The sequence below is a fragment of the Mchenga conophoros genome, linkage group LG4 (assembly GCF_057382185.1).
Source record: "Mchenga conophoros isolate Kocher_MC1m ecotype Shallow Benthic linkage group LG4, M_conophoros_male_GT1.1, whole genome shotgun sequence".
NCBI classification, from domain to species: domain Eukaryota; kingdom Metazoa; phylum Chordata; class Actinopteri; order Cichliformes; family Cichlidae; genus Mchenga; species Mchenga conophoros.
The window spans coordinates 26,675,233-26,693,219 of NC_140529.1; the positions used below are offsets into that span (position 1 = coordinate 26,675,233).

The window sequence follows — 17,987 nt, forward strand, 5'->3', positions numbered from 1 at the left end:
GCTTCTCCACTCAACTGATGGGAGCCATTCATCATCGCCCACCTTCATATCTGTGTGCTGAAAGGAAAGGACTCTGTGTGTGTGTGTTTCTATGTAACAACTGATTAAAGATAAATATCTTCTATGTAGCTCACATGTCTTGATCCTGCTGTGGAGTTGTTTACTGTTTATGAGTTTCAGACTGCAATGAACACCGTTGTCTAGCTAACAGAGTGTGCTGCCCTCTGCTGCTCTGTTTGAGAACATCTGTGCTTAGAACATCTGCCGCTTCCACAGCACAGACTGGGATGCACACTCAACCCTACTGGGGTTGTTTTAATGGCAGGTTGGTGCAGGAGCAGCCTTTGGGCTTTTGCAAAATTTCAATGACACTTAATGTTAAATAAGATCAGAAAAGTTAGATTAATTCATAAATAAATACATAATTACATACTTGGTTAAAATAAAGACAGCCCTTGGCCAACTTTAGCTGTTGTACCTTTTACAGTTTATTACTTCATCAACTTAAAGAATCATTTTTGGAAGCAATATTGTATAATATCTTTAATAGGCTTCTTTCCTCCCTCATGCATATTGGAAAAAGAAATTAAATCTATTTATCTCTCTCTCTATATGTATATATATCTGTCCACAACAAAACAAGAGGATATTCTGATATACTTCAGATGATGATGCTTAGATGAAAGGCTGTATGTTGCTGTATGTTAGTTAAATCATGCACCTGCAGAAAGAGGTATATCTGTACAATGCGGGAACATTTCTAACCCATTTGTCATCTCTAATTTAGCAGAGGTGGAGTGGGTGAATCAAAGGAGGCAAGTAATGAGCGCCCACAGTAGCCAGTACGGTAACCGTGGTTACATGTGGTGCATTAATGTATGTAATCTATTACTGTGTCTGTGACAAGGACACATAGCATGCTAATTAAAGAAACCTTTCATTGTGCTTCCCTTAGACACAGGTCATGTCTCATTAAAGATGGTCTCAGTGCATGGGGAGCCATTCATTACTGGAGGAAAAAAAAAAGTGGATAGATGGGATACCTGTATGCATAGACTTTCCACAATGAGCAAACCTGACAGCATGAATAGCCAATAGAAAACATTCCTTCTTGCACTGAAAATTAAGAGTTGATATATTAACAACAAACCAAAAGACATCATTACTTTGGAAAGCATAAAACATTTGGTGACCAGAAGCAAAAAAAAAAAAGACAGACAACTGTTGAAAAATCAATAAATTTTATTTATGAAATGAGAGGATATTCACAAAAGAATCATTGCCACATTAATATCATGTACATTACTAAATATATAATATAGAAAAAATATAAAATTGAACAAAAATAAACCACATCTTCAAAAGGCTTTCATTTCTGCCATGCCAGTTTAAAAATTAAAATAAAATAAAAACAACAACTGAGTTTAGTCCTGGGACAATGATTTAAATAAATCAATCCCAACAGGATGCTAGAAACCCACCTGGATGTTTGGTGCAGAGGGACACTCATGCAGCAATATCTGAATGGTAGTGCACAGGCAGAAAAAACTATCTGCTCTTTAGTGGCTCCAGTAATAATTGCAGTCCAAGCCTATTTTTTATTTTTTTTAAACCTAAAAGGCTGCACCGCAACTCTGTCTGGACAGAAACAACTAGCTGTCCCCCAAATGCACCATCCCCTGTACAATAAAGGAAAGAAAGAAAAAAAAAAACAAAACAAAAAAAAACTGAGAAAATAAGACATCTGGAAGGCTGTAGAGCTAATGGGTGTTATTACTGTTTGGATTTCTCTTTGTGGTCACGAGATAAAAAGGTAACATACTGGATCACTTTTCCATGGTCACAAAACACTAAAATTATCTTTACTTCGTCTGAGCTCAACTCACAATAATCAAAGTACTCTTGTGTTTTTGTTAGTCAGCTTTGTCCACTCAATTTTATACCAACCAGCCTCTATTGTCATTATTATAAGAAAAAATAATAATACAGACAAATAAGAGCATTCCCACTGTCCCTTTTGATCGTTATTATATTCATTTGGAAATGGCTTCATCCAGTTGTTATTTAAAACAGTAACATTATAATTACATGCACCTTATTATAGATGATTCAGTCTGCATTAAGGGCTGAGTGGTCGACCAATCTTATCAGATAACTTTCACAAAACTTGCAATACAGAGGTATATTATTTTAGGTCTAATTGGAATTAACTACCTTACCCTAGCTCCCATGTTGGCCAGGAGGCTATTCTCGTGGTTTTCATGTCATTTCCCTGCCTCTCCAGTACTTATCACGTTCCACAAATAGACTTAAACGCCATTGAATTGGACTACAGTTAAAGATGTTGGTTCTTGTCCTGATCTGCACGTCTGCTGAGCTTTGCATTATGAAACATGTACAATTTCTGCGTCTGCTGCAGATTCTGGCTGAAGTGACCTTTCAGCTTACAGCTGATTTCGTACCGAGCCAGAAAAGAGCCTTCTTGGGATAACAGACTCACTGAAGGCAGCTAAAAGTTTCCCAGCTAGCAGAAAAAAGGTGGGGCTAGCTGGTTAGCAGTGCCTTGGCTTTCAAACTAAAATAACAAGGTACTGAATTGAGAAAAAAAAAAAAAAAAAAAAAGTAAAAGCAAAAGCACTGGTCCATCTTTTTATTTATTTTTTTTTAATTCAGTATCTTGTTATTATTAACATGAACTAACAAAAAGTGTGATTCAAGTGATCCACACATGGTAAATTTCAAAATCAGAAGTAAATTAAACTACATGAAAATGAACACAAGAATGCAATGGCACTGAAAATATTTTACCAGTCAAACTGTTGGAAATTCTCTGTAGTGGAGTGTTATCAATCCTTCAAAAATGTGACCTTCTCCGTGACCCAACTCTAACACGTTTGATTGAGATGCATTTACAAAACAGTAAATCAGGTATTTAAATAATTAAGGGTTGAAAAGATCTTGTCCTTTGCCAAGTTAACAGCCATGGTTTCTACAGCCCCCCATAAAGTAGTCCCTGTCTGATTATGAAAGCAAATGAGCAGTCCAAGACAAGTGCAAATCCTCCCTGAGACTGGTCTATGTACTTACACAGACATCTGATTCAGCATTTTACAACCCCCATTCCCCTACTAGAAGCCTAAAGCAGTCACACTGACCAGCCTAAAATTGTGTATGGTGGCACCTTGACAGCTTGCTTTGTTTTCACACAACATTTAAGACAAAATACATGGATTCATCATCATCTTCTAGTCACAATAAGGCTCATAGAGAAGCACGTAAACCAGACTGGTCGGAAAATAAGTGGATCAAAAGAATGGTTGTTGATCACAGTTATTATTGCTAAAATGATTATCATTATGATTTATTTTAATGATGAACCATCCTCAGACACATGACCAGATGCTGGTCTCCATCCACACATCTATAGAGCTGTGACATACCACAGTGGAGATGGGTGGGGAAGAGATGTGTGAAGTGACTCAGCATGTGATCCTCATACTCATCTCAGGGCTTCAATCCTCTGGCGACAGACAGAGGGACGTTATGTCGTCATGTGTCTCTCAGGTGACCTCGGTTTTGAAGGCTCTGGAAGTGGGCATCCTTCAGGATGCGGTTGATATGCAGGTAGGACACTGGGTTCGTGGGCTCAAAAGAATTGCCCACACTAAGCGGACTGCAGGGGCCCTGAGCACACTGACTGACGCAGCTCCCAGCTGCACGTTCAGGACTGCTGATGCTGCTGCTGCTCTCACTGTTGGATGACTGAAATGCAGATATTACATTACCATTAGAATGTTAGAATCCAGGATCTGCACATCAACGTGGAATTTAATATCATACAAAGTGAAACAGATACTACTTTAAATCTGCATCTAGTAAAATTCAAAGCTCCTGACTAAAAATAAAATTAAATACTACAAAGTTAAAATACCACATGTACACAGACTAATACAGGAAAACAGAGGGATATTTCAAACTAAGGAACAAGCAGTCATGATTTTACAACAGTTTCATCTGCACAGTGACATTATGGGTGCAAGTAAGTGTACTTGTTTTCTTTTATTGCAGATTTGGAAAACTGACATGTTTCAGGTCAAACCAATTTTAGCATTAGACAAAGATAACCTGAATGAACACAAAATGCATGTTTTAAATGATCTTAAATCTTAATATCTTTAATTGAAAGTTTTGGAAAATAAGGTTTGAGTTTCATTAGTACCAGCATAAAATTTAATTTGTACATCAACATCATATCCATCTATTCTCTACTGCTTATCTTTTTTTCAGGGTTGCAGGGGTGCTGGAGCCTATGCCAGCTGTTATAGGGCAAGAGGCAGGGTGCACCCTGGACAGGTTGCCAGTCCGTCGCAGGGCTAAAACACACACACACACACACACACACACACACACACACACACACACACACACACACACACACACACAAGTTGCACCCGCATTCATATCTATGGGCAATTTAGAGGTTCCAATTAACATATCCCTATTAACTGCATGCCTTTGGGCTGTGGGAGGAAGCCGGAGTACCCGGAGAGAACCCACACAAACACAGGGAGAACATGCAGACTCCACACAGAAAGACCCCGGCCTGATAGTGGAATTGAACCCAGGACATTCTTGCTGTGACAGAACAGTGCCAACCACTGTGCTGCCAACATTACATTAAAAGTCAAATATGGTAGGTAACGTTTAAGGGAGAAAGTCTGTTGATCAGTTTGTGCCATGAAGCTCAAACACACTAGTCAATGCAGTCGGACTTATCTAAAAACACACAAGCAAGTCCACCTTTGAATGGCTCAAGAAAACAAAAAAATGGACAGCTTTGGACTGACCTAGTCAAATTCTAGACTCAAATCAGATTCGGATGCTTTGGGTTTGTCCTGAACTCGAAAAGTGCTCAAAAACCTAGAGAGTGTAGCTGAATTAAAACAATTCTGTAAAAAAGAAAGGGCAAAAATTCATTTACAGTAATGTGAAGGACTCGTAGCCAGTTATCAAAAGCTAGACTGCAGTTCTTGGGTCAAAGGATGGCACAAGTAGTTATTAGGTTTACTTGTTCACATAGGGCCAGGTAGGTTTGGATAGCTTTTTCCCCTTAATAAATGAAACCATCATTTAAAAACTGCACTTTGTATTCACACCAGTCATCTTTGTGTAATATCAAAATTTTCTTAATGACATGCAAAAAAATGAGAAATGCTTATTCTGCATTTCTATTCAGGTTTCTGTGAGTATCATGTTACCTTCCCTCTATAGTTTCTAAATGAACTGAATAACATGCTTAATGCAAGTTTCAGTTAACGCTTGTACCTCAGAGTCCCAGGCATCACGCCCTGGCTCAGGAGAGATGGGATGTGCTCTGGTCTGCCTTTTGGCTTGGGGCACCAGGTGGCCATTCTCCTCATCACCACCACTGTGCTGCCGTTTCCTGTTCAGGTAGAAAGCCAAAATAGGTAAAGATTAATTTGGCCTCACCAACTTATTAAAAACAAGTGTAAGCAACATATGAGACCTAACTCCTCAGTTAACTGTAGAGTAGACGAATTTAAAAGCAATGACTTATCCCTGCTACAGTGTATACATGACGATTATTATGCAAAGTCACTGCAAGCTGCCATTGTTATATTCAAGACCAGCTAGCTCGGTATATTCTCAACGGTACTTCGAAGACACCATAGACCTACAGCACTACAGTTGTTAAAGTAATACAGTTGCTGTGACCAGTTACGGTTGCTGGAACCATGCTTATTTTGTTAGCATATTCAATATTTTACGTGGGTCCTGCAACAAAGGCCACGGAAACGTCGAGCCAACTCTCGTTCAATCACTACTCAATCTACTCAAATGGAGTTATATTGTAAGCTCACCTGCTTTCAGTCAACATATGATAACACTTGAGCAACCTAAATGAGATTCTTCTTTTTATTTTCTTCTGAGCAGACAGGAGGAGCCGGTTGGCTGTCGTTATTTGCTGGTTAACGGAGCTCGTTTCCTGTCTGTCGACGGCCTGTTAGTTTAGCTAACTTTGCCTGATTAGCTAATTACGCTCAATAACAATGCGATACGGTTTTCCATTTCAGTCACAGTGCCAAAGACATCAGTTAAAGTGATAAACCACACAAAAAAATCAACGTGGCGCTAATTGACAACAAAAAAAGATCAGGCGTTGACGAGCTAGGTAGTTAACAAGCCTGTCCTAAAGCGCTTTATCATAGGTTCAAAGCTAATGCTAACGTCACCGCAAGCTAACGGGAATCCTCTTATCATATGTTAGCTAACTACAGCACGCAGTACAATTTTTACTCCCTTTCGGAACTATTGCGCTCTTAAATCGAAATAAAATTACTAGCGTTCAAACTCAACCTAGCCAACGATACTTGCAACTGATAACACGCACAACCAACCGCAACTGTTGTGTTTACATGGCACCGCGCCTGCGCAAAGACCAATTATGGTGCCTTTAAAGACCAATAGGAAAAAACGAACCCTAACTCACATGGCTTTGTTTTTTTGGGAGAACAAAGCATATATATATACCAATATAGACGTGAAGGTTAATAACAAGGGCAACAGAAATAAGCAACAGAAAATAAAGCTAACTTGTGTAATGCATGCTTTTCCTTTTTCATAAGTAAAAATATGAGGTGGCTTGGGACTGAAAGGAAGAACGCCTAAAGGTAACAGTATTCTAGCAATTATAGTGTGAAATTTGTACATTCGCTTTAGAAGCAAGTTTTTGGTTCGATGTCAGTCAAATGCACAAATCTCTTGCTCTTGTTCCCGGATTCTGTGGTAACCGAAAGTAACAAAGCATTCAGAGACTTACGTTCTACACAAGAACTGACTTTAAACAGCACATTAACCCTGAAAATGTACTGATCAAGTCAACCCCATTTATACCACATTAATTTCCCCATAGGATGTCGCCATTTGCAAACACATTTATTGTCATAATGTTTGTCTTGAGGGCTGAGACTATTAAATAGAAACAAGTCAACAAAGCAGTAAGCTGAAGTCTATTTCCACATATACCTTCTTATGGATATTTTATACTGAAGAGTAGACGTGCAGATTAGGTTGCCATGTATTATATTGTATTTTCTGTTGTATGGCAGATAGAAGGCTTAAAACAAAATATCCACTCTGAAGTAAGTGGCTGGCACATTTTCAACCCGGAAGTTGCAGTCTGTAGTGCAGCCTGCTTGCCCAGTCAGCCAATAGAGTGAAAAATTGTCTCCGCCAATGACTCGAGCGAAGGACGAAGGTGAGATTATCAGGGATTGTCAGTAGCGGCGGTCCTTCTGTGTATAAAGGCAAATAACCGCAATGGGCAGCACCGACTCTAAATTGAACTTCAGGAAGGCAGTGATCCAGCTCACGACCAAAACACAGGTGGGTTATGAGCAGTTTATATATATATTCTATCCAACTAAATAAATCGTTAAAAGACAGAGCCAGTGGGCGCACCGAAGAGCATCGTCGACGAGATGAAGGGATAACGCTTGCGACGCAGGAGCAAAAGAAAATATATATATAAATAAAAATAAACTAATCTCGTGTTGCATGCAGCCTTTTCGGGTCACGTCTGTTTATTATTTTGCAGATTATAAATATTTATCACCTGAATGTAACGCGGCAAACAGGCCTGTGTCGTATTTTTATTAAACTGGATTAAATTGTCACAGAATCTGTTTTGTGAGTCACCGTAATTTGTTTTTGTTTGTTTGTTTGTTTTTTGCTTGTTTGGTTTTTCAATGCTGTACGCGTTCAGTTCAGATGATTATACATTATGGCGTACAGCAAAATCAAAGGTGATGACGTAGGTCTGGACTACGTTTGCAGATGCGGCAGGTGGACTGTGCCGTCAGTGTCACAGATACTGTTTGCGCTGCTGCTAGAACAACCAATTGTGTTGACATTGCCATGAGCTCTGATTATGTATAAATAAAGGATAAGCGTGTACATCTTTGTATGAAGGTAAAGGTCTCAGATGCGATTTTAATGCTGTGCAGCGCAAGATCAAGGCTGTTGTAAATAAAATAAAATAAAATAAGACGTCTGGCCGAGGTTAAATGCTCAGCTTTGCTTCAAAGGGAACTGAAATGTGCACATATTTTTCTCCAGCCAGTGGAAGCCACAGACGATGCCTTCTGGGATCAGTTCTGGGCAGACACCACCACCACGGTCCAGGATGTTTTCGCACTGGTGCCAGCTGCAGAGATAAGAGCTGTTCGAGAGGAGTCCCCCTCAAATTTAGCGACCCTTTGTTATAAAGTAAGCATTAAATAAACTCTCGGCGCATTTTGTGTTACATAATGGAATGCTGTTGTTTGGAAACTGTGCTTTATTTTGACTGCAGAGCCCTGCACAGGCTCTTAGATGTCTGAATAAATGAGTCAGCTCCCCTTCCTTTTCCCGTTGCTTCCCGTCTCTAGCCACCAGCTTCCGTTTTGAAGCTGCCTGTCAGAAACAAACACAGTGGGGCTCACAGCATAATTAAATGAAGAGGTGGGGATGAGAGCCCTTGAAAGCTGAGCAGGTTCAAAGGGGTTCTTGCTTATTTTTAGCTTGCTTATCTGCAGCGTGTATTTGATTAAATTTAGATAATAAATCACCAAGTAAATTTTTGTTTTTGGTCCAAAAATTGCAGATACAGAGATTAAGTATGCTTGTCTGTTTGTTGGTAAGACTGCTGGTGCTTAACATGGTGCCATGTTTCCTAACAAACAAATGAGCATGACTCTTGATAACTGCTATAATATCTTTATGTCCTCAAACTAAAAGTTGATTGGAAATTATTATAATCATAGATTAAAATCTATGATTATGGATGGATAGCTGTTTTCCTCATGGTGACATTCTGGTTTGGAAAGAATTCAGTGTTAAAATAATTATATTATTTCAAAAAAATGTTATAAAACACTATAGATCCTTGATGTGTGGTGAGGTGTGCTGTGTGGGTCATGCTTCATTAACTAAACAAGTTCTAGCACCAGTGTAGCTGAAGCATATTCACTGTTTTTAAATTGAATTAAAACACAATATCAAACTGAATTAAATGATCAGTGCCATATATCAGTACAGAAGATGTAGATACTAGATATTATGTTCCATACTAAATATAATCACCCACTTACAATGTTTCTGGATTCTTCAGGCCGTGGAGAAGCTTGTCCAGGGAGCAGAGTCTGGTTGTCCCTCTGAGAAAGAAAAGCAGGTAGTCCTGAATTGCTGTCGCATCCTGACCCGCATCCTTCCCTACATCTTTGAGGACCAGGACTGGAGAGGATTTTTCTGGTCCACAGTGCCTGGTGCTGGGCGGGCTGGGGTGAGTTGGCATGGGAAAAGGAAGATCAGTTTGTCACAGATTAACATTGTGTATCCATGGTTGTATGGAAGAAAATCGAGGCACACACTGGAGAGGTCACCAGTCTATCACAGTGCTCACAAGGCTGGATCAGGAGTTAAGAAAATAGATAGCTAGATAAAAATATTCATAAATATACTCATCACATTCAGCGGGTTTTTAAATCACTTGTAACACTAAATACTGCTTTTGTTTGTTTCTAAAAAAATATGACAGAGTGTCAACAAGCTTCTCGGAAGCTTTCTTATTTTACTTATATAAAGATGGATTCACCTAATAAATTAGTTGCAATGTTCCCTCTAAGCTGAGCGCGTGAGCAATCGCATACTGCTGACACGGTCTCCCCACACAGAAAATCACACACACAAAAAGAAAAAAAATCCAGCCTGAATTGGAATTAAAGTAAATACATGTATTTATTTTATTTCGCTGATTTTCTGTGCGCGGAGACTGTGTCAGCAGTGCGCGATTGCTCATGCACTCAGCTTATAGGGAACAGTGGTTATAAGCCCTGTGCTTTCCCAAGTGGGAATGCTTTATTCCAGTGAACCTAAATTCCCTCATTCCAGATATAAAAAGGTGTATTCTCTTCCTTTTCTTTAAAAAAATGTAAATATTTTTGAAGGATTCCACTTTTTCCACATTTTTTCAGACAGACGAGCTGGATGATGATGAAGGAGCTCGACCACTGGCCGAGTCGCTGCTCCTGGCTATCGCTGACCTCCTCTTCTGCCCTGACTTCACTGTGCATAGTCACAAGAGGGGCCCTGTGAGTAACAGCTGTCCTTCTGACACGGTACAGTCCAGTGTCATTAATTTGTCATCCTACCTCCATCCAGCAAAAGAAGTTACTGCTGACAGAATAGTGCAGCACAAACATTTATTCCTTGACCTTAGTCTCTAACATTGTTCCAGACGTTAGACATATTTCTTCAAGCACTGTTTCCTTCTTCCTGATCAAAGATTTCCCAACTAACCTGCCACTCAAGTTTGACCGAAGCACCGAGCTAGGTTCTGGTGGCTGATACTTTCTCAGCGACAAAGGAAGAATTCTCCATGAGTATGAAAAGAATGTTGCTCAGTCTGTAACTTTGAACTCCCCATTGCTGTTCATGTAATCATTTCAGTGCTAAGGTAGATGTCAGAAAAGTCTGTTATGGCAACTAAAGTGAAATTATCTTTTATATAAAAAGTGACAGCAACAGCAAATTATACCTACCCACAATCTGGATGGCAATGGCAGAATATTAGAATTCATATACCAGAAATCAGGTTTCATAAGCTATTTCTTACCAGGAGTTAACAATGTTTGACAATGTCAATCTTCCCATTATCTACAATTGAGTCTAAGTCACTGAATAAATTACTTTGCAAATCTAAGACCAGGAAATGTAGCTATAAAGCTATTTGACTGGATTTTTTTTGTGTGTGTGTACGTCTGTGTGTGTGACTTTATCCAGGACTCAGTAGAGAGCATGCAGTCTATAGACAGCTGTGAATACATTTGGGAGGCAGGGGTGGGATTTGCACAGTCGCCCCCTCTAAACTACATCCATGATCTGAATAGGTGAGTTGGCCTCAAGTGTGTAAAATCTCATGTGTGGTAAAAGCTAAAATGTAATCTTATTTTTGTGTGTGTGATTTACTTTTCTTTTTTCTTTTTTGTCTTTTCTGTCTTTTCAATCTCCATCCTTCAGGACAGAACTGTTGAGATTATTACTGACCTGCTTCTCCGAGGCCATGTACCTCCCTCCTTCATCAGACAACACTATCCTCAATCCTTGGGTGACATTTTTCTGCTCAACAGAAAACAGGTAATGGAAAATAAAAGCACATGCACACATACAGCAATGATTTAAAAAAAAAAAAAAGAAAGAAGGAGAAGTACACAAATTTTAAAATCCAATTCTAAAGTTTTACTCACAGGACACGATAAAAAAAAAAGGCCCTTAGCACATCTCAAAATGAGGTAAATACAACCTCAGATGAACTATGGCATATGACAGCATGTCATTTATCACTTAACACAACTTAAACCAGACTACAGAAGCGGTGTGTGACAAAACCAAGTACATCCTTACTGGTTCCATGGGAATTAAGAGCAGCCAGGTGCTGCTAACCAAATATACGTCATTAACTGATCATCAGCAAGTGCGACAACTTCTAAAAAAACAGATATTTTGGCAGTGGGAGGTTTATAAGGCAGTTTCAATTGTTTTTCAGCGAGAGACATTATTCACAAGTGGAAAATATTGCAAGACAGCTACCAGTATCTTCAGGAGTGGGCATCCCAGCAAATTTACCCAAAGGTCAGACAGCACAGTGCTCACAGAAAGTGCAAAAAACCCAAGCTGCATGTCAGACTCAAAAAGAAAAAAGTTAATGTTTTTTCAAAGCGATAAGAAAAACACAAGCATCTTCTCTCTAAAAAGAATGGCTTAGATGTGAAAAGTTGCATCTGAAAACACCAGTGTCTTTTATGCAAACAAGACCAAAGCAGAAATGTTTGGTCATCATGCAAAGCACCACATTTAGAGAGAACCAAACAAGGCATATCAGCACAAACACCTCATACCAATTATAAAAGGTGATGATTTATGCTTGTTTTCTTGGGCACTTTGCAGTCACTGAGCTGACCCTGAACTTTTCTGTATACCAAATTATTCTAGAGTCAAATGTGGGGCCTTCTGTCTGATATCTAAAGTTTGGCTGAAACTGGGTTATGCATGTAAAGAAGAGTCCATAATGATGGAAAAGACTGATAAAGTCATAGAGAAAACAAGTAGTTCTAGTTATTGCTGATAAAGGCAGTTCTTCAAGCTACTGAATGGTGCATTTTCTTCAATTTCATATCAGTTTTTAAATAAATAAAGATAAAGTGTAATATGTCATGCTGTTGTTCATCTTAGGGTGACACAGTAAGGACTAGAAAATGTTTTAATAATTTCCTGATATGTAAACCTTAGAACTGACAGAAGGTTTTGACTATTTACCATGACACACACACACACACACACACACACACACACACACACACACACACACACACACACACACACACACACACACACACACAAATGTAGTGATGTACGCAAAAGGAGCCAAATGCAGACTATAGAGGCCAATCTTGCTAAATAATAATGACTTTTCTTCTAGTGGAGTATAAGTCAATACAAATAAAAAGCAGAAAATCGACCACTGAAACCAAGGAACCATAACAAACAGATCGGACTGAACAGGCTGAGAACACAGACGGCCTGGCAAAGGACAAAGGAAGATAGTGATTATAAATACACAGAGGGGTTATTGGTGCAGTGAGGAGGAACCTGGGACACACAGCTGAACTAAATCAGAATAATAAGTAAAATTAAAACATGACACTAGGAGACAAATGACAGAATAAAGCAGGAAATAACAAGACAGAAAAACACCTACCACAGAGGCTAAGAGCTGACAGCAGGATACAAAGAACACAGAGGGGGTAAAAGAAACCGAAGACTTAAGGAACTAAATATTAACAAACTACCATGAGAAGAAATCAAATACTTGTTCAGAAACCAAAAAAGCCTGAGAGTATAAACATAAAGAAACCAACCAAGAATAAGTGCTGAAAGTAAAATAATACAACACTCAAACTCAGTCACAAAAACCCCCCAGTGTTCGTGACATAAACCTTGCTATATCACCATGGTGATGTGTCATGGTTCAGTTATCTCTTAGATGTAAATAAAATTGCAAAAAATGAAAGATGGATTGCATGACATTTAGTGACATTGTCACCATCTTTGTTTGTCCCTAGACATGCTCTGCCTCTATTCACGTCTCTCCTGAATGTGGTGTGCGCTTATGACCCGGTGGGTTATGGCATCCCGTACAACCACCTGCTCTTCTCTGACTACCGGGAGCAGCTGGTGGAGCAGGCGGTACAGATCCTCATTGTGACACTGGAGCATGATGGAGGGATTCCCCACCCCCCTGCCTCTCCATCCAGCATAGAGGAACAAGAGGTAACTTCAAGACTGTGACGAAGACACTTGATGGCTTTATTGCATTTAATTAATGTTATTCAAATCTTTCTGAATTTGTTCGGCTCAGTCTACAGGACCAGAAAACCTGTTTGTGAATTATTTGTCAAGGATTCACAGAGAGGAGGTATGCATATCAGTGTTTCTTAAAAATCCTCCAATGTCATTACTTTAAAGACTGTATTGTGAAAATCTGTATCTTTGTGGTCTCCCAATGGTAGGACTTTGATTTTGTACTGAAAGGCCTGGCTCGTCTGCTGACCAACCCTTTGACCCAGACTTACCTGCCTAACTCCACCAAGAAGATCCAGTTCCACCAGGAGCTTCTGGTGCTTTTCTGGAAACTTTGCGACTTCAATAAGGTTAGAACAAAGATAAAGGCTTCTTTGGGGAGGCGATGCATTAAAAGGTGCTTTCATTTGACGTCACAATCTACTTTGTGTTCCCACTACAGAAGTTCCTGTTCTTTGTCCTGAAGAGCAGCGATGTGTTAGATATCCTGGTTCCTATACTCTATTACTTGAATGACGCGAGAGCAGACCAGTGTGAGTCTCCTCAGTTGCTTCACTGCACACGACAAACCTCTACTAGAAGCATGCATTTAACAATTTCTGGTGTGATTTGTCTTTTCTGCAGCACGTGTTGGACTTATGCACATTGGTGTGTTCATTTTGCTGTTGCTGAGTGGTGAGAGAAACTTTGGCGTGCGCTTGAATAAGCCCTATTCTCTCCATGTGCCTATGGACATCCCGGTGTTCACAGGGACTCATGCTGACCTCCTTATAGTGGTAAGACACACCTGCTGCTGTGCTGAAATGGGAGTTTTCTTGATAGCTAACTAATTCAAATACAGTGAAGTTTTACAGCTGTGGCTCTGTTTGGTTTCTAGGTGTTTCACAAGATAATCACAACAGGCCACCAGCGTCTCCAGCCTCTCTTTGACTGCCTACTAACCATCATTGTAAATGGTAAATACGCATTTGATTTCAGATTTTGTTTTCAACATAACCACGCCATGACAATTAGTTGTTACAGTTTTTATTTCACACCCTTTTAATACTCCTGCTTATCCTTCAGTTTCCCCTTACTTGAAGAGCCTGTCAATGGTAGCAGCTAATAAACTGCTCCACCTGCTGGAGGCCTTTTCCACCACCTGGTTCCTGTTCTCTGCAGCTCAGAACCATCACCTGGTTTTTTTCCTTCTCGAGGCTTTCAACAACATTATCCAGTACCAGTTTGATGGTAAGAGAAAGCTGGAGACATTCAAGGCATAGATAGATAGATAGATAGATAGATAGATAGATATCTAGTTCTTTTGTTGTGAGATACATTATTTTCACAAGTGTCCATGTTTCTCTCCCCAGGAAACTGCAACCTGGTTTATGCCATAATTCGCAAGCGTAATGTGTTCCATCAGCTGGCTAACCTGCCCTCTGACCCCAGTTCCATCCAGAAGGCTTTGCAAAGGAAGAAGAAGTCGCCCGACGTCATTTCCCGCACCAGCTCCCAAGAGACTGTATCCATGGAGGGCTCACACCCTGCAGTGCCAGCGGAGCCCGGTACACTAAAGGCCAGCCTGGTTGCTATGCCAGGTAATGACTCTACGTGTTGTTTGTACGGTAATGTTGTAATTTCAAAACAATCTATTCACTGTGTGGTAGTCACAGCGCACATAACATATATCTTCGCCGGACACATTTTTCCTTCAGAAGTCTTTTCATTTTTCATGGCACAGATTCAAAAACGGTGAGGAAAACATTTCTCTGAGATTTTGATCCATATTGACATGACACCACACAGTTACTGCACATTTATGGGCTGTAAATTCATGATGAGAATCTCCTGTTCCACCACATTGCAAAGGTGCTCTATAGGTCTACGATCTGGTGACTGTGGAGGCCATTCAAATACAGTCAACTCATTATCTTCTTCAAAAAACAGACATAATTTGAGATTCGTCACGTGGAGCGTTATCCTGCTGGAAGCAACAATTAGGAGATTGGTACACTGGTCATAAAGGGACTGATATGGTCATTAACAATACTCAAGTCCTCTGTGGGGTTTAAATAATACTCAGTTGGTAATAAGGGGCCCAAAATGTGCCAAGCGTTTATGTTGTTCACACCAAATTTTGTCTCTACTATCCGACTGAGACTTTGAGACTTAGCAGACCTGGAAGAGTTTTTCCACCAGCCTGTGTGAACTGTAGCTTCAGTTTCCTGTTCTTAGCTGACAGGGGTGGCACCTGGTGTGCTTTTTGTCGCTGTAGCCTATCTGCTTCAAGGTTCAATATTTTGTGTGTTCAGAGATGCTCTTCTGTGTATCTTGATTATAAGAAGTGGAATTACTGTTGTCTTCCTATAAGCTGAAAGCGGTCTGGCCATCCTCTTCTGACATCAACAAGACATTTCACCCAGAGAACTGCTGCTCATTCCATATTTTCTTATTTTTAGACCATTCTCTGTAAATCTTACTCAGACCAACACATCTGGTACCAACAACCATTTCATGTTCAGTCACTTAAACTACCCTTCTTCCCCATTCTGATGCTCGGTTGGAATTTCAGCAGGCTGCTTTGACCATGTCTACATGCCTAGATACATTGAGTTGCTGCCATGTTATTAGCTCATTAGATGCAAGCTGCTGAACATCTATAACTAATAAAGTGTCATGTATTTCATGTACATATGCACATCATGCACATGAAAATGACTGCCTTAGAACTAGCAGAATGAATTCTTATGTCTTTAATTTAGTCTCTATGCATTTTTTAGTTACAACACAAAATTAGTTGGTGTTGCATTTAATTTTTTGGTAAGACTATAAAAGTAAAGTAATGTCGCCAGACACATCTGTAACGTATTCACTAATGTCCTGTGATTTATGATGCTGGTTTCCTGTAGGCATTGATAAACTGACAGAGAAGTCCCAAGTATCAGAGGATGGCACCATGGTGTCAGTTCCAAAGACAGACTCCCCAAACGCTGTCCACCCAGACCAAAGTGCAGTCACTGGGACCAGCGACACGGAGTCTAACTCAGGCAGGGACAATGAAGTAAGTGCCTTTTTATGGGGTGTATTGGTTTGCTCCAGTGGAAAGAGGATATTTCTAAATGCATTTATTCACACTATTAGGATGTTTTCTACACTGAAGCAGAAATGGAGAGAAGACGTTTGTCAAGTGCATCGTCAACGTCCTTTTGGGCTCCCACACCAGACTGGGTTTGCTTTCAGCCTCTCATTCAGTTTTTGTTAGATGTTGGATATTTAGAGGAATGAGAAGTCAATTTAGATTTGCTCGCTTTTATCCCAGGTCCTCTCTTGGAAATGTAAGCTACCCCTGCAGACCATCATGAGACTTCTACAGGTGCTGGTGCCTCAGGTGGAGAAAATCTGCATCGACAAGTATGCAAACACTTCACTTAGCTTTGATCGGACTGCAAAAAGCATATTCTAACTGTTTTGATATATTACTAAAAATGGTGTAAACGTCTACTGTGTCTTTCATTGCAGAGGTCTAACAGATGAATCAGAGATCCTAAAGTTTCTACAGCATGGCACATTAGTGGGCCTGCTGCCGGTTCCTCACCCCATCCTCATTAGGAAATATCAGGCCAATGCAGGCACTGCCATGTGGTTTCGCACCTACATGTGGGGCGTCGTTTATTTGCGGTGAGTTAGAATTTTTAGACGAGAATTATGGACACTGATATCCTCAAAAGCAAATTAAAACGAATCCATTATTTTCTTTTTTTCTGTTTCAGCAATGTTGATCCTCCGATCTGGTATGACACTGACGTCCGACTATTTGAGATCCAGAGGATGTAGACTGTCAATGAAAATGAATCTAGGGTTCTTCATCCCTTCAGTATCTGCTGGTTTTGTGGGAAACCTCATTGTGTTGAAACTATCCTTGTGAACCTGTTGCTTGCTTCTGACACCACCAAACTAGACAGGGGAGTCATTCAGATGAGTGGAGTAGAAATTTCTCTCTATATTAAGATAGAAAGTGTTTGAATTATCACTAGTGTCCATAAACAACTGTGTTTGTACATTTCTTCAAACCTTAAGACCGCAGAATGTTTGTCAAAGCACTGAGATGACTGGAGTGTTTGGTAAGGGCTGAGGCAAATTTTAGCAGTATAAAAGTGAAAGAGGGAACATTGTTTAACTTTCAAAGACGTGTAACATATCCTGTATAGCTCAAAGTTATCATTCCAATATTATTTGTTGTACTTGAAATGCTTTAAAGTGAACTTGCACCTTTTTGAGTTGTCGTTTGTGGTTGAAGTTTATGTGATTATATTTTGAGACAGATTGTATGTTTTTATGTATATGACAAGGTTTCATTTTTGAGAAATGCTTATAATGTTCTATGCTGAAATTGTATTTTCCTTAAAGTGTCCTGAAAAAAAATATATCTAATATATAATATGTATCTGCAAATTCTGCATTGGTCACATTATGTATGACAGTGCTGTAAAGCAAATCTGAAATTTCAGGTGTGTAAACAGTTCATAAAGTAGCAGCAGTTCTGCACAAAGTCCAATTCTGCCATCTGTAAAAGCGCCACCTTCACA

At 39.7% G+C, this 17,987-nt stretch overlaps 2 protein-coding genes across 2 annotated transcripts; one reads left to right on the forward strand and one right to left on the reverse strand.

Annotated features, from left to right (window-relative positions):
* Positions 1–1,225: 1,225 nt before the first annotated feature.
* Positions 1,226–6,444, reverse strand: LOC146576223 (protein VCF1). Its single transcript, XM_085271315.1, has 3 exons — positions 5,883–6,444; positions 5,326–5,443; positions 1,226–3,762 (listed from the first exon to the last, which is right to left on the reverse strand). Exons 1-3 carry the CDS (start codon positions 5,897–5,899, stop codon positions 3,550–3,552), a joined length of 348 nt encoding a protein of 115 aa, XP_085127441.1. The 5' UTR covers positions 5,900–6,444; the 3' UTR covers positions 1,226–3,549.
* Positions 6,445–7,242: 798 nt separating this feature from the next.
* hid1a (HID1 domain containing a) lies at positions 7,243–17,950 on the forward strand. The gene is made up of 19 exons (XM_085271316.1): positions 7,243–7,407; positions 8,140–8,289; positions 9,173–9,343; positions 10,035–10,151; positions 10,843–10,949; positions 11,080–11,196; positions 13,182–13,389; positions 13,478–13,534; positions 13,629–13,769; positions 13,862–13,952; positions 14,044–14,195; positions 14,297–14,375; positions 14,485–14,649; positions 14,772–14,999; positions 16,311–16,462; positions 16,543–16,629; positions 16,721–16,812; positions 16,921–17,079; positions 17,172–17,950. Exons 1-19 carry the CDS (start codon positions 7,342–7,344, stop codon positions 17,233–17,235), a joined length of 2,403 nt encoding a protein of 800 aa, XP_085127442.1. The 5' UTR covers positions 7,243–7,341; the 3' UTR covers positions 17,236–17,950.
* The last annotated feature ends 37 nt before the right edge of the window (positions 17,951–17,987 follow it).